Genomic DNA, 14,189 nt, shown 5'->3' on the forward strand with positions numbered 1-14,189 from the left:
GGGTGTGACACCCCGCAGTGGGTTATGCAATAACCTGCCCACAGAAGAGCCAGAAATAGAACCAGGAGTCCTGCCAGCCAATTTCCTGCTCTGACTACCAGGCATGCTACATCCAAGCAGCCTTGACTCCTCCCATGGTACCAACCCAGCGCAAGTCACCTCGTTCCTCCCTGGGCTACTAGCATCCCTTTTGTGGACAGGATCCTTGCTCCCCATTGCCCTGGGGGCAGGACAGCATTGAAACTTCGCCCGGAGGCCAAGAATGCACAGAGCCCACGTGCAGGGGAGCACCACGATTCCGGGGTGCTGCAGCCATCTGGAGCACCCCAGAGAGCCATCTCACTCCTCTTGTTCTGCAGCGCTGAACTGGCATTGCCAGGGCCAGAGGCTTTGTGGGGGGAAAGATCTTTCCACTTGCAGTCTCCCACAGAAGCCTGGAGGGGGCGCAGTTTTCAGCAGGGACCCCCCCACCGCGTTGTCCCACCCGCCCAGCCTGGTTTCCAGCTCTTCTCAGCCCAGGGAAGTGATCGGCGGCCCGAGTGGCAGCTGCCCCTTTAAGATGGGGCATGGGCGTCCCCTCGCCTCCAGAGAACCACGTGGTTTCCAGACCTGGAAAACGGTTCTCTTTGCCTGCTTGTTCCTATTGGGAACAGCCGTGGGGGGAGCGACTCAGCCCAGGCCTGGCCGGGGAACCAGCTATCAAGGAGAGCAAAAGGAGGCAAATGCTGAGATCTGGCAGGTCTTGAGTCCATATAGGAACGGCCACCCTGGGCTCCAGCTAGCCCAGGATCCTGTCTTCCGACAGTGGCCGGGGCCAGATGCTTCAGAGGGAACGAACAGAACGAGCAGCCATCAAGCGACCCATCCCCTGGTGTCCAGGCGGAGGTTATGGGGCACCCAGAGCATGGGGATCGTGTCCCTGAGCATCTTGGCTAATAGCCATTGATGGATCTATCCTCCATCAACATATCTCATTCTTTTTGGGCCCCGGTTACACTTCTGGCCTTCACGACATCACCTGGCAATGAGTTCCACAGGTTGACTGTGCGTGGTGTGAAGACCTAGGGAGGCGAAAGTCAAGCCTAAAGGTTTCCCCCCGCTGGGTGTTTTTGCACACACGGAGCTGCACACCCTGGTGCAGAGGTCTGGCACGAGGGCTCACGCAGCAGGTTCACACTAGGGGTTGCAACTGGCTCAGCAGCTTTTGTACACCACCACGCCAATCGATCCACCCGCCAGCGCCTCCTCACATGCTCTCTCACACGCACCGAGGCATGCGGTGCTGCCACAGCCCAGCTGCTCTGTGCCCTCAAACCCAGCAAGCCGCGGCGACGGAACGGACCACTCCAGACTAGAATTTCACAGGCCCTCAGCTCCCAACCAGGCTCCAAAACAAGCCGCCAGCTCTGCAGAGAGGCACAGCGTGCGGGGCACCGGCAAATCCAGGCCTCCCTGCTGTAACAGTGGAGTTGCCTGTGCTTATGCCAGTGGTGAATTCGGCCCATTCCCTTTTCCAATGAAGGGGCAGATCAGGCTGCACCGATTAAATAAACACAGAGGATGGATGGTTGGAGAAAGAGTGGAAGTGACTTCAAGCCCCTACGCCGCGGCCGGCAGCGTTCAACCCCTGAATGACGCTGCTTTCTAATAAAACTCGAGCCCAGTTCTTCTCAGTTAGACCGGTATCAATCTGGAGTCACTCCATTCACATTGCTTTGCATTTACACTGGGGATAACAACGATCAGAATCTGGCAGTACTATAGGGAGGCCATGTGGCCTAGTGAATACAGCACTGGGGTGCAGAAGAAAGAAAGAAAGAAAAAGAATGATTGCCCCAGTCTCCAGCTCTCTCTAATGATGAGTCTGGGATCCATTTCTCCCTGACAAATCCCAGCGCCCTGCAGCTTTTGCATTGATTTAAACCGTACGCTAAGGACCAGCTGCTTGTATCGGACACACCCCTCCTCCCCCAGCAGAGAGGGCCAGGGGCTTCCCCTGACCCCGCTCCCGCTCCCCCTCCCCCAGGGAATGTCTGCACTCAGCTGTGGGGTGTAGCATGCGGGGAGGAGAGGGTTTGGTGGCCTGGCAGGCACAGGAGGTCAGACCCGATGACCTGGTGGTCCCGTCCGGCCTTAAATCCTATGTCCCATTCCCAGGACCCGCATGGCTGCCTAGAGAACCAGCATCGCTCCATCCTCCCCACCCCATCGCCCCATGACGGGGCTGACAGCTGCCCGCCGGCCCAGGGCTCTGCCCGGTCCCTACCTTCATGCTAATCTCGCTGCCCAGCAGCTGGCTCGGGCATAGCCGTTCCCCCTTGGCCGGACACAGCGGTGTCTCCTCTGTCTTATTCCACTGGCGATCTTGCTTAGGGGAAACTCCTGGGCCTCTGGGTCAGAGCAAATCCTCCAGAATGCAGCCCTGGCTTCCCTTAACCCGGAGCAGCAGCGAGGAAAACACACCCTCTCCTCCCTCAGCCGCTCGCCCCGGCCCCCTTTCCCACCCTCCTTGCAGGGAGGCTGAGCGTGCTGGCTTCCTGCCACAGAAATGAAATCATCTAAGGGCAGCGGGGGAGATTAGCCCCCAGACACAGGCAGCCCAGCAGCTGCAGGGAGTGTTAATATAACGGCTCACGCAGCTCAGGCCTGGGACCTCCCTTGCAAGGCGCAGAAAGCGTTAATGTCAAGGGATCAATCGCTTGGCCTCTTGGCCCTAAGGAATCCTGGGGCTAGTGGCCCCTGGATTCATGGGAGTCAGAGGCTGGACAGAGTGGCTGGGCTGGGGCCAACGCTTGCCCCCCATGCTCGGCACTTGGCCCGTATCCCCTGCTGGGCTGGGCTGGGTGCAAACGTGACCCAAGTCCCGTCCTGACCCCCGTGTCTGACCCCAAACAGTGTCTGAAGCCCCCTTGAAACCCAGCTGCGCTCCGGAGAGTCCGAGAACCGGGACCGTTTCTGACGCTCCTCCGGCCTCGTGTTTTCCTTTCATTCCACCTAGCTCCTTGGGGCGGCCCCCGCAGGGCTGGCCGGGGAACAGGGGCAATAGGCATCTTCGCTGGACCAAGGTGCTATCGGCAGCTTCTTCCCTGCAGGGGAGATTTCATGAAATCTCTGTTCCAATGGGGAGGCAGGGACCCCTTCCCTCTTCTGGCCCCAGGATGCTCCCAGCTAGGGGGCAGCACGGTAACGAAGGACGTGAGGGGCCAGGCTGTTAACTGATTTAGGGCCTTGCCCCTTTACCCACCCTCACCTGCAATACGGGCTGAGGCCAGGGGCCCCTTGCACTGGGTGTTGCATAGACAGCCCCTGCCCCAAAAGGCTCGCCATCCAAATAGGATGGGAGTGGAAACTGAGGCACAGAGCGGGGGTGGAGTTTTGCCCAAGTCACCGACAGAGCCAGAAATAGACCCCAGTGCTCTGCCCACTAGACCACACTGTTGCTTGGTCTGATAAAGTTCTTAGCAAGGAGGTAGCTGCAGTTGCCCGAGCAGCCAGGTGCTCTGTGCTGCCCCCCTACCCCCATTTAACGCCCCCAACTTGGCATTCGAGCTGCGCCCATGCCCCGCTCTGCCTGCTGACTCCCAAATCCTGGCCCTGACCCGCTCTCCCAGGTGAAGGCAGGGCCCATAGCACTCAGGAGCCGGGCTTGGGAGGAACTCTGCCGGCTTCCTGTGACCTCCATGGCTTGGAGCCAGGCTCGCCAGGGCATCCCCAGTGCAAGTCCCCGGGGAAGCAAATTCTGTGCCATCAGCCCCTGGGCTCTGTGCACAGGTCATGGGGCACCACCTTGTGGGCAGGCACCAAACTGCATGGGGCAAGATGCATCTGGCAAAGGGGCTCCAGTTTTATTCTTATTCTTATTTGGATTATCGGTGCCCCCTCAATCTCGTCCTAAGACCCCAGTGTGCTAGGGGCTGCACAAACACAGCCCCTGCCCCAAAGAGCTGACAGTCTACGTACCTGCCTTTCTCACCAGGGGCTGCTACCTGGGAGAGGGCGTGAAACAAGCCCCGCCTGGTTCTGCTGCCCCGAAGGTGAATGAACAGCATCAAAGCACATCAGCTGTTTGTGTCTCACCAGGTCTGGTACTGAGGAGTGGGCTTTAGTGAGGAGAGCAGGGGGTGGGGGATCAGGACGCCTGGGTTCTATTCCTGGCTCTGAGAGGGGAGCAGGGTCTAGTGATTGGAGCAGGGGGCTGGGAATCAGGACTTCTGGGTTCTCATCCCAGCTCTGGGAGGGCAGAGTGGTCTAGTGATTAAAGCAGGGGGCTGGAAGTCAGGACTCCTGGGTTCTCATCCCAGGCCGAGGAGGGGAGTTGGGACTAGTGATTGGAGCGGGGGATGCTAGAAGTTCAGCATTCGGATGTTCTGCAAATGCCTCGCTGTGTGACCTCGGCCAGGTCCTTGGGCCTTAGCGTCCACCCCTCCCTAAGGTGGGGTGGGGCTTCCTGTTTGCAAAGTGCTTGGCGATCAGTGGCAGGAATCAGAGTCTGCCCACCCGCCATTCAGGAGGCCACGTCTTCAGAAGGTGCCCAGGTGCTCAGCGATGTGCGCAACAGCCAAGTAGAAGGGAAGACAGTGTGGCACAGTGGGCAGAGTGCTGGAGTAGATTGAGGGGGATGTGGGCTCTGGGTTGGGTCTGCCCCAGAGCATGACTTTTGACAAGGCCCTGCCTTGCTCTGTGCCTCAGTTTCCCCACTCACTGGCTGTGGCTGTGGCTGTGGCTGTGCAGTCTCCGGTACACCAGGGCCCCGATCTCTGTTGTGCAGCTGTGAGCGAGCGGGGCTTGTTGCCAATTCAGGGGAATTTTTGAACATATTTATTATCTTGGCAGCGGTTCCCTTGGGGCTAAATATCAGAGGAAAGGAAATGGGAGGGGGGCGGGAATTGGCTGCCGATCTCAGCCTCCTTCATGGGCTCGTCACAGGCAATTAGCCCTACCATGGCCAACTCCCTCTCTGAGCAGGGCCTGGCTGAGCTGCCTGCATCCGGTGTCCTGGCCACTGTCACTCCATCACGCCAGGCTCCCTGTCAGGGTACTGTTCCTGCTCCGAGGAGGGGAAGGCTGTTATCAGAGCTGGAGCGGGGCCAGGCTGTCTGTGCTGGCTGCTGGGATTCAGGCCTGGATCCAGCTTCCTCAGGGCCTGGGGGGGTTAGAATCCATGCCCGGGGGCTGTAGAGCCTGAGAGTAGGGCAGGGGCGCCAGGGATTGAGGCCGGTTTAGGAAGGGGTTTACCCACCCTCTCCCCATACATGTTCCCAGCTGGGGGAGTGCAGACAGAGACAGATCCATGCCCAGGGCATAGCTCGCTGGCAGCCCAGTGCCCTGAATCTGTGCTGCAGGCTGGGAACACGTGTGAGTGTGTGTGTGTGTGTGTGTGTGTGCACGCGCGCCCTGAATCTGTGCTGCACGCTGGGAACACGTGTGAGTGTGTGTGACTGTGTGTGTGTGTGTGTGTGTGTGTGCACGCGCACCCTGAATCTGTGCTGCAGGCTGGGAACACGTGTGAGTGTGTGTGTGTGTGTGTGTGTGTGTGCGCGCACGCCCTGAATCTGTGCTGCAGGCTGGGAACACGTGTGAGTGTGTGTGTGTGTGTGTGCGCGCGCGCGCCCTGAATCTGTGCTGCAGGCTGGGAACACGTGTGTGTGTGTGTGTGACTGTGTGTGTGTGTGTGTGTGTGTGTGCACGCGCACCCTGAATCTGTGCTGCAGGCTGGGAACACGTGTGAGTGTGTGTGTGTGTGTGTGTGCGCGCGCACGCCCTGAATCTGTGCTGCAGGCTGGGAACACGTGTGTGTGTGTGTGTGTGCGCGCGCGCGCCCTGAATCTGTGCTGCAGGCTGGGAACACGTGTGTGTGTGTGTGTGTGTGTGTGTGTGTGTGTGTGTGTGTGTGTGTGTGTGTGCACGCGTGCCCTGAATCTGTGCTGCAGGCTGGGAACACGTGTGAGTGTGTGTGTGTATGTGACATGAGATGAGTTTGCTGGGTCTCAGTTAGGTCCTAACTGGCCCACTGAGACTTAGGAGTATGGTGGTGGGCACGGGCTGGTGACTCCCAACCCCATTCTCCAGCTGGGGGGAGGGTCTCTGCCTAGACTGTGCCCTCTATGCCAGCTGGGCACACAGGGGCAGGGCTGGATGAGGGGCTTGTGGAGAGAGAGAGTGGGGTTCACAGCAGCTTGGTTGGCAGGGGGAAAAGCTCTAACCCCCCTGCCCCAGCCACTGTAACCTGCCTCAGGTCCCTCGGTGAAGGGCCAGCCAGGGCCACCGGCCCCGGCATCAGCAATAGGTGCAACCTGCCCCAGAGGCTGGGCTAGCACGGTGCCCCTGGATCTGCCCACGGAGCCCTTGGCCCCGGGTACCAGTTCCTAACCAGTCTCCTCTCTATTCTGTATGGAGAGCCTGGGGGTACTGGTGTGTGTGGGGGGAATGTCCTTAATTAACCCTTTGCCAGCCTCGTCAGCGCAGCCTGTGGAGTCTGGCTCACGAGGGTCCCTGCCAGCTCCCCTCACTCCGCTGCCCACGCGGCTAGCTCGGTGTGGCTGTGCTGAAGGGTTGGGTGGGGGGCCAGGGGCAGAGCAAGGGGGCGGCTGAGATCAGTAACCTGAGCAGGGGGTCCTGGCTTTGCCAGGCCTGTGGCCCGGCTCCAGGACGTTCTGGCAGCGCCAGGCCAGAGCAACAGGGTTGTCAGAGCAGCTGCTGTGCCCGGCCTGGCTCACTGCAGGGTGGGCACAGGCACCTGGCTGGGTTTACCCCTCAGGCACATGCTTCCATGTGGGACCGGCAGGAGCTGGGAATGGAGCAGGGGGCCTGTGGGTGGAAATGGGGCAGGGGCATTGGGAGGATGATGGGGGGCAGGGTGATTCCTGGGAGCAAGCTGGGGCAGGGAGCTGGAAGGGCTGGGGGTGGGCAGGACAGGGCCGGGGATGGGAGAGTGGAGTGGGATCTAGGGGTAGGGGGTGGGCATGGGCTAGGGACCCCTCCCATTCTCTGCTCTCCCTTGCTGTCCCCCTTCAGAGGCTGCCTCGCCCACCCCAGGAGCCCTACAGGGGAGCCCCCGTGGCCTCCAGCCTGCCACCTCGTCTTTCTCCTTCTCCATGATAATGTCTGGGGTGTAAAATCCCGACTCCCACTCCCCAAAAACTCCCCGACTGCTTCGCAGCCCTGGGGCCTGGCTGGGCTTGGGGGGTGTCCAGCCCATGGTGTAGGCTCCACCCCACCAGCCCCTCAGCTCCCACGGGGGCAAGGAGAAGTTACATCTCCGGGTTGGAACCAACTGGGGCTCAGCATTAACCCTTCGATAGACTCAGCTCCCCACCACGGCCCTACAGAGACTCTGCTTGTAGCAAGGGACAGAAGTTTGGCTGGGCTGGATAATTTGTTATGGAGGCTGCTGGGCCTAGACCGGAGCGGAGGAGCAAACTTTTTGGCCTGAGGGCCACATCGGGTTTCAGAAATTGTATGCAGGGCCGGGTAGGGGAGGCTGTGCCTCCCCAAACAGCCAGACTTGACTGAGCCCCTGTCCCCATCCGACCCCCCTCCTTCTCACCCCCTGACAATGCCCCCGGGACCCCATCCCCATCCACGCCCCTGCTGTCTGTCCCTTTACTGCCCCCAGATCCTCCACCCCTAATTGCCCAATCCAACCCCCCCTCTCCTTCCTGACAGCCCCCCGGGACCCCTGCCTCATCCAACCACCTCTTCTCCCTGACTGCCCCCAGACCCCCCGCCCCAAACTACCCCCCGCCGCCCGATCCAACCACCCCTTCTCCCTGACTGCCCCCCACTGCCCCATCCCACCACTCCTCCCTGACCGCCTGCAGCCCCCCTGCCCCCATTCACACCCCCCGTTCCCTGCCCTCTGACCACCCCCACCCCATCCACACCCCAGGCCCCTGACCGCCCCTCGAACTCCCCTGCCCTCTATCCAACCCCGTCCCCCCCGCTCCCTGCCCCCTTACCACACTGCCTGGAGCACCAGTGGCTGGCAGCGCAGCTGCACCAGGACAGGCAGCCACGCCACCCAGCTGGAGTCAGCCATGCACCGTGCAGACCCTCTGCAGCTGCGCTACCCCGGGAGCTTGCAGCCCCACAGCCCAGAGCATTGCGCTGTGCGGGAGAGAGGAGACAGCAGGGGAGGGGCCGGGGGGCGAGCCTCTTGGGGCAGGAGCTCAGGGGCAGGGCAGAACTGTCCCGCAGGCCGGATGTGGCCTGTGGGCTGTAGTTTGCCCACGTCTGGCCTAGACAGACCCTGCGGTTCCCTCTAGCCCAGCTGCCTTGCGCAAAGTCCTGGCTTGGACTCAGCACATGTGCCACTGCACACAGGAGCTGGGCCTACATGTTCCTCTACCCCCCAGGCAGTTTCCTCCCTCAAGCCTCCCCCCGCCCGCTGGCCAGACAGGCTCTGAGGGATACGACACCATTCTCAGAAACAGAGGACACGCGGCGACGCTGCTTTGCATGGAGAGCCTCTTGCAGCTGAGGGTCTCTATGTCTTTCTGCGGGCTAATGGGAGGGGAGCGCAAACAGAATTACTGTCCATTTCTTCAGAGGGGGAAACTGAGGCACAGAGCGGCAAAGTAGCTTGCCCACAGTTGCTGGCAGAGCCAGGAGTAGAACCTGGGTCTCCTGAATCCCAGCCCAGGGCTCTATCTCCAGGTTTTTGGAAAAATCTCGAGATCGCTCTCTTCCCCTCTCCGGGCCTGTTTCACCCTCTCTAAATGGAGCAATGGTCCTGTCCTACTCACAGGGTATATTGTGAAGATAAAATCCATTCATGATTGTAAAATGCCCAGATGCCGTGGTGATGGGCCCGTGGAAATCACCTTGCCAGCCAGCCTTACCCTACCACTGCTGCGACATCCGTGAGATCTTTTCCTCTGGCACTCTCACCTAAGGCCCCTGCCTGGCAGCTAAACAAAGTGCTGTGAGATGAAATCAAATGGCCAGGAGCTACGCCATGATAACAGGGCTTTGAGAGACCTCACCTGGGTTTGATGCACACACCCCAGGCTGCCCCCGAAATCCATGTCTAGACTGGGGATTAGCCCAGTTCAGACAATGGCCAGCAGCCAGTGTGGGCAGGCGGTATGGCTGGACACCAGCCATCAACACAGGCGACCCAGGTGCCACTCCCTGCTCTGCTGCAGACTCCTTGTGTGCCCTTGGGCAAGTCATTTTGCCATGCCTCAGTTTCCCCTTTTGTGCAATGGGGCTAATGGTACTGCCCCACCTTACGGCCTGTGGAGGGCTCTGCTGCAGGAAGTGCTCAGTAAGGGATGGGGTGTAACAGATCCCGACTCAGACCAAGCCATGGCTTGCCCTGGTGCGGCTAACCCAGTGCAGCTGGCGAGATCCATTGTCTGCTGCATCGGTTCCTGGCCTCTGATGGCTGAGTCCCAAATACAAACAAGGCCTTTGAAATTCTCCTGCAAACTTTCCCTTCTGCAGAAGGGTGACTCTGCAAAGCCACTCCCTGCTGATCAGGTCGGCCTGCTCCCTGGGCATCCGAGCCGCTGCTTCTACCCCCACAAGCTCCTGCCCTCCAGTTCCCTGCAATGGGAGAACAAGCCGCTGGTAGTGATTTTGTATGGCAGTTTGAGGCCCCGGGGACAAGATCATGGCCCCACAGACACAGTCCCTGCTCCTCAAGGCAGCAAAGGGGAAGACACCGCAAGCGACTTATCTAACATCACCCAGTGGGCCAGTGGAAGCTCTGGGAACAGGTCTCCTCAGCCTTCTGTCCCACAGCTGGAGCTCACGTCAAGGACTCAAGAGGGTGGGTGCAGAGTAGGCAGGGAAGGGCTGTTTTCCTCTCGTGCTGCCACTTCTGCCCAGTCACTGAAGGGTTGTGACTTCATTGAAACCCCAGGCAGCTGCTGTTTCAATTAGCTCAGAAGAGATGAAATGACGCATTGTTGCAACTTGTGTTCCACCCATCAGCTGTGCTCAGATAAGTGACATTTTTAGCTATACCGAGGGATCTCCCATCCATATACCCCAGGCTCCATGGTCCGTCTGCAGACGGCAAATCTAGTCACTAACTTTCTGCGTAAAATAAAACACCGTCCACTCGCGATTTGCATTCCTCTCAACAGAGATCACAGCCCACGAGGCAGTGCCTGCCCCAAAGAGGGGAAACTGAGGCAATCAGAGCAGGGAAGCAACTCATCTAACATCAGGGAGGAAGCTCAGAAGAGAACCCAGAGGGTTTTGACACCCATTGCAATGCCCTAGTCAATATGTCACACTGCCTTTGCTAGACCACGCTGCTTCCCCGTCATCTCCAGGGGCAGTTCTGGCCCCGTTGATTCCATCAGCTGGTCCTGCTGAATTCCAGTAGCTTCCTGCCAGCAGAGTAGATTCCTAGCAGTTACTTGTTCCACGAGCCCTGGAGTCCACACTTCTCTCCATGCTCCCTCTCCTAGTGGCCCCCATCAGCGCCCCCTGGTCCCTCCTCCCCGCTCCCTGTGAATTAGACATCTGTGAGGATCCCCGACTGGATCTCACCCATGTGCACTCTGCTCCCCTTGCTCCGGCCAAACACAAACACAAAATCCCCTCAAATCAGGTTTTAACCTCAAAAAATGCAAAGAACGTCCTCCGAATCAGAGGGCGCCAAGAAGGCCAGAGAAAGAGGCTTGGAGAAAGGGAAAGCGAGAGCTCCCAGCCTAGGGAGGAATTAAAATATGCAGGCAGGGGAACACAAACCCTGGGTAGGCCCCATGCCTGGGGAACATGCAAACAGCACAGAAAGGGGCTTTATTTTCCCAGCTGGAAAAGTCCCCGTTCAGCAGCTCTCTCACCTCCCTGACGCAGCTTGGCGCTTAAACCCATCACGTCGGGTGAAATGGGGAGCCCTGACACAGCAGCCTCCTCGCTACGGGCGGCACCCCCCCCAACATGTGGTCCATGGGAGGGGTGGCTCAAACCCCTCTGGCAGCCCAGGAGGCAGGAGGAAAGCAATGTCCTCTCCTCTTTGAACACACTTAGCACTTCTTGTCCTCCGAACGTTGGCCAGCGCATCCTTCCATCCTAATCTGCCTGCGGAACTCACTGCCTCATGAAATGGCTGGGACTTTGGGGTTAAAAAAAAGGATTGGCTGTTTCTGGGGGAACATGCGCTGGTCCTAGTTGGTATTTGTTATTAGCAAGGATGTAAATCCACGGATTTAATTCAGGGCACATGCCAGTCACAGGGGGTCAGGAAGGCTCTTCTTTGGTGCAATGTTGATTGCATAATAGTCCATACTGGGGAGGGCTGCCCCTGCCTTTGAATCAGCTGGTGCTAGCCACAGGACCAGCTGGGCCCTGCTCTGCTCCATTACCACGGACCCTGGGTCCCCTCTCCTCAGGAGCTGTTGGAGGGGGATTTCTGAGCTGGGACCCTCACTGTGCAGATAGGGGGCCAGGCACCGTAGGGTAAGTGATTCATGCTGGGAATCGGAGGCCAATCCAGGGAGTTCCCAGTTCCTGTTTCCCATTTAACCCGCTAGATCGCGTCACCTTTTGCAAAACAACGGCTCCCATCCCCTGACGGTGAACCCCCCGCAGTCACACGCACTTCTCCCCCCCCCCCGCAGCTCTTCCTCCCTCCCTAAAGCTGTTCGTCATATGATCTGACCCTTTTCCCTTCCCCCACACCCCTTGCTGCGCAATTTTGAGAACACACCTTGGTCAGTTGCATTCTTGTTTGGCTGCCCTTGTTCCCCCGGGGTGGCTGGCAGCAGTCGTATCCCCAGCACTTGGAGCCACTGCCCCAGCCCATGAGGTCCCCACCGCTCCCTCCGGCTTTTCCTCCGTCTACGCTGCTGTTTTCTTCCTCTGGCTCTTTGAAACTGCCTTGAAAACTCCACCTCCTGCCCTGCTCCCCCCTCTGCTCTGACACACAGTCGCTTAATAATATTTCGTCTGGTGCCAAAGCAAAGTCAGCCATGCCAGGGTGAGCTGCAAGCTCACGCCGCTGGGGCCGTCAACAGGTGGAGACAGAAGATCTCCGAGATGCAGCCAGGCCAGGAGCTGATGGGGAAGGCGTCTTAACCTTTGGGGCTAATGATGTGCGGAGGGTGGTGGTGGGGGGCATAGATTTTAAGGGTGAAGGGATCCTAGTTTCAGTGCCTGATTCCAAGCCGTGGAAGTGGCTAATTGGAAACATGTTTCTGCTCTGAAACCCCTCCAGAGCAAATAGATATATGTGCTCTGTGTAGATATATATATGTGTGTGTGTGTCTATGTGTGCGTCTATTTCCATCCAGCCTTCCGGCTCTGGGGCTGCAGACCCTCAGCCCAGCTCCCAAGAGGAGGAATGACTTTGCTTCCCACTCACCCACCCACCCCTTCCCATCTCTCCCAGGCCGTCCACATGGCCAGGAAGCAGATCAGATAAGGAGAGAAGTGGAGGAACAAGGCATCCGCCCCACCCCTGTGCCACCACACAAGCTGCAGGTCTGGGAGAGCCGGCAGGAGGGGGGCTAGAGGCAGTCCCCTGTTTTAGAGCACCCCCACCCCCAGGTCATAGGTGTGGGTAGGGGCCTCTGCAGCTTGCCTTTGCTGGCCACCTGCTCATTAATTAACTGCTAATGATGCCAAGGGCTTGATGGAGCTTTCCACCCACGTGGGTCAGCAGAAGGGAAGGGGGTTGTTTGAGGCCTCCCGGTGACAGAGCCTGGGTGAGAACCCAGGCATCCTGGCCTGGTGTGTGGAAGTGCCCCTCCGAGCTGTGGCTGGGGAGTGGGGCACTGGAGCAGTTGTACACGGATGGAGCCAGGGCTGGGATGAAGGTGGATTTAGTCTCTTGCACGTGGAAGGCGTGGGCTGGGATCGGGGCCCGGCGACCCAGCAGCACCACAGTTGCAGCTTGCGGGGTCCTGGGCTTCCCTGCCCTGGCCTTAAGGGTCAGGGGGTCAGAACCGTTGCCCTGATGTGAGGGACCAGTGTCGACACAGAGTATCCCAGAGCAGGCGGGCGACAAATTCCTTCCTGCTGCCGTGAGGAAGCTGAGTCCCACTGGGCAGCGCGGCTCTGACGGGGCTGGGTTACGGCCGGGGGCAGGGGGGCAGGGGCACGGGCTGGAGGGGACATGCGCGGCTTTAAGCAGTGGCCTCATGGCTGATGCTTTAGATCAGCGATCAGGAGATGTGGGCTATTCCCTGCCCTAATGGTGGCTATTCCCCGCTCCGCCCCACTCACTTCCCTCTGGGCACCTAGTCCCCCTCCACCCTGTATCCGTCTTGCCGGGTCAGACTGCGACTGGTTCTTTGTGTCTTGTGCCCCTGAGTGCTCCTGTGGTCAAAGAGCTTCCCCTGCCAATAGGCAGCGGGTGGGGTCCAGCGATCATTCCCAGGACTGAACTGGGAGCACTGGCCGGGGGGTGGGGCTGGAGCCCTCTGGAGAAGATATTCCAGGGCAAAACGGGCCCATTTTGCAACCCGATTCTTTGCTGTAAGATCTGCCGGTGTTTTCAGCTGCTCTGCTCGGGGCCAGGCCTGTTTGCAAGCCCAGCCGTGGCAGCTCCTGGGCCCTGTGTGTAGCAGGGTCCGTGCCCTGGCCAGGATCCTGATGCCTGGCTTTGGAGTACCGCAGGATCCTCATCTCAACACTCCACAGAGGGGGGGTTACGCTCCCAGCGCCAAGCCCCCTCTAGCCCGAGCACATGCCACTCCAGATGACATCAATTGGCGAGCCTCGGTGGGCACAGTGGCAATGTGTCACTGAAGCAACGTGTGCCACCAGCAGCAGCAGCGCAGCTGGCCCTAGACTCTACGTTCATTCTGCTCTTCCGAGCTCCCAGCCCTGGCACCCGACACGGCCTCGGCTTTGGGACACGTTTTCCCTGGTTTTCCTTTCCCAGCTGATCCCTAACTCTGAAGCCACTGCTGCTGGGTCACAAATGCACGGTCAACCCGCCTCCCCAAACCTGCCCAAGGGGGAAACAAACAGAGCCCCGAGGTGTGGGGCTGAGGAGTTTCTGTCTGTCATCTCTGCCCTCACAAGATGGGTCTTCAGCAGAGTGGGGCAGCATTGGCTGGTGGCTCAGGTACCAGCCTAGGGGTCAGGACACCTGGGTTCTAATCACTGCTCTGCTTGCAACCTGCTCTGTGACCTCGAGCCATGCCAGGCCCCCTCAGGGCTCAGGGGCTGCTTCTCACTCAGGCCTTGTCTGGGGAAATCAAGCGTGTGTTAATATCCCAGTT

At 59.3% G+C, this 14,189-nt stretch overlaps 1 protein-coding gene across 1 annotated transcript in view; it reads right to left on the minus strand.

The window, feature by feature from the left end:
- The window catches only part of TNS2 (tensin 2), a 50,871-nt gene extending 39,028 nt beyond the window's left edge, over positions 1-11,843 (minus strand). Inside the window, 1 exon segment of the mRNA XM_030554516.1 lies at positions 11,669-11,843. Within this exon segment, the coding sequence (XP_030410376.1) occupies positions 11,669-11,764 (96 nt within the window). The 5' untranslated portion in view covers positions 11,765-11,843.
- Positions 11,844-14,189: the final 2,346 nt, after the last annotated feature.

This window comes from Gopherus evgoodei, chromosome 3, assembly GCF_007399415.2.
Source record: "Gopherus evgoodei ecotype Sinaloan lineage chromosome 3, rGopEvg1_v1.p, whole genome shotgun sequence".
Classification (NCBI taxonomy): domain Eukaryota; kingdom Metazoa; phylum Chordata; order Testudines; family Testudinidae; genus Gopherus; species Gopherus evgoodei.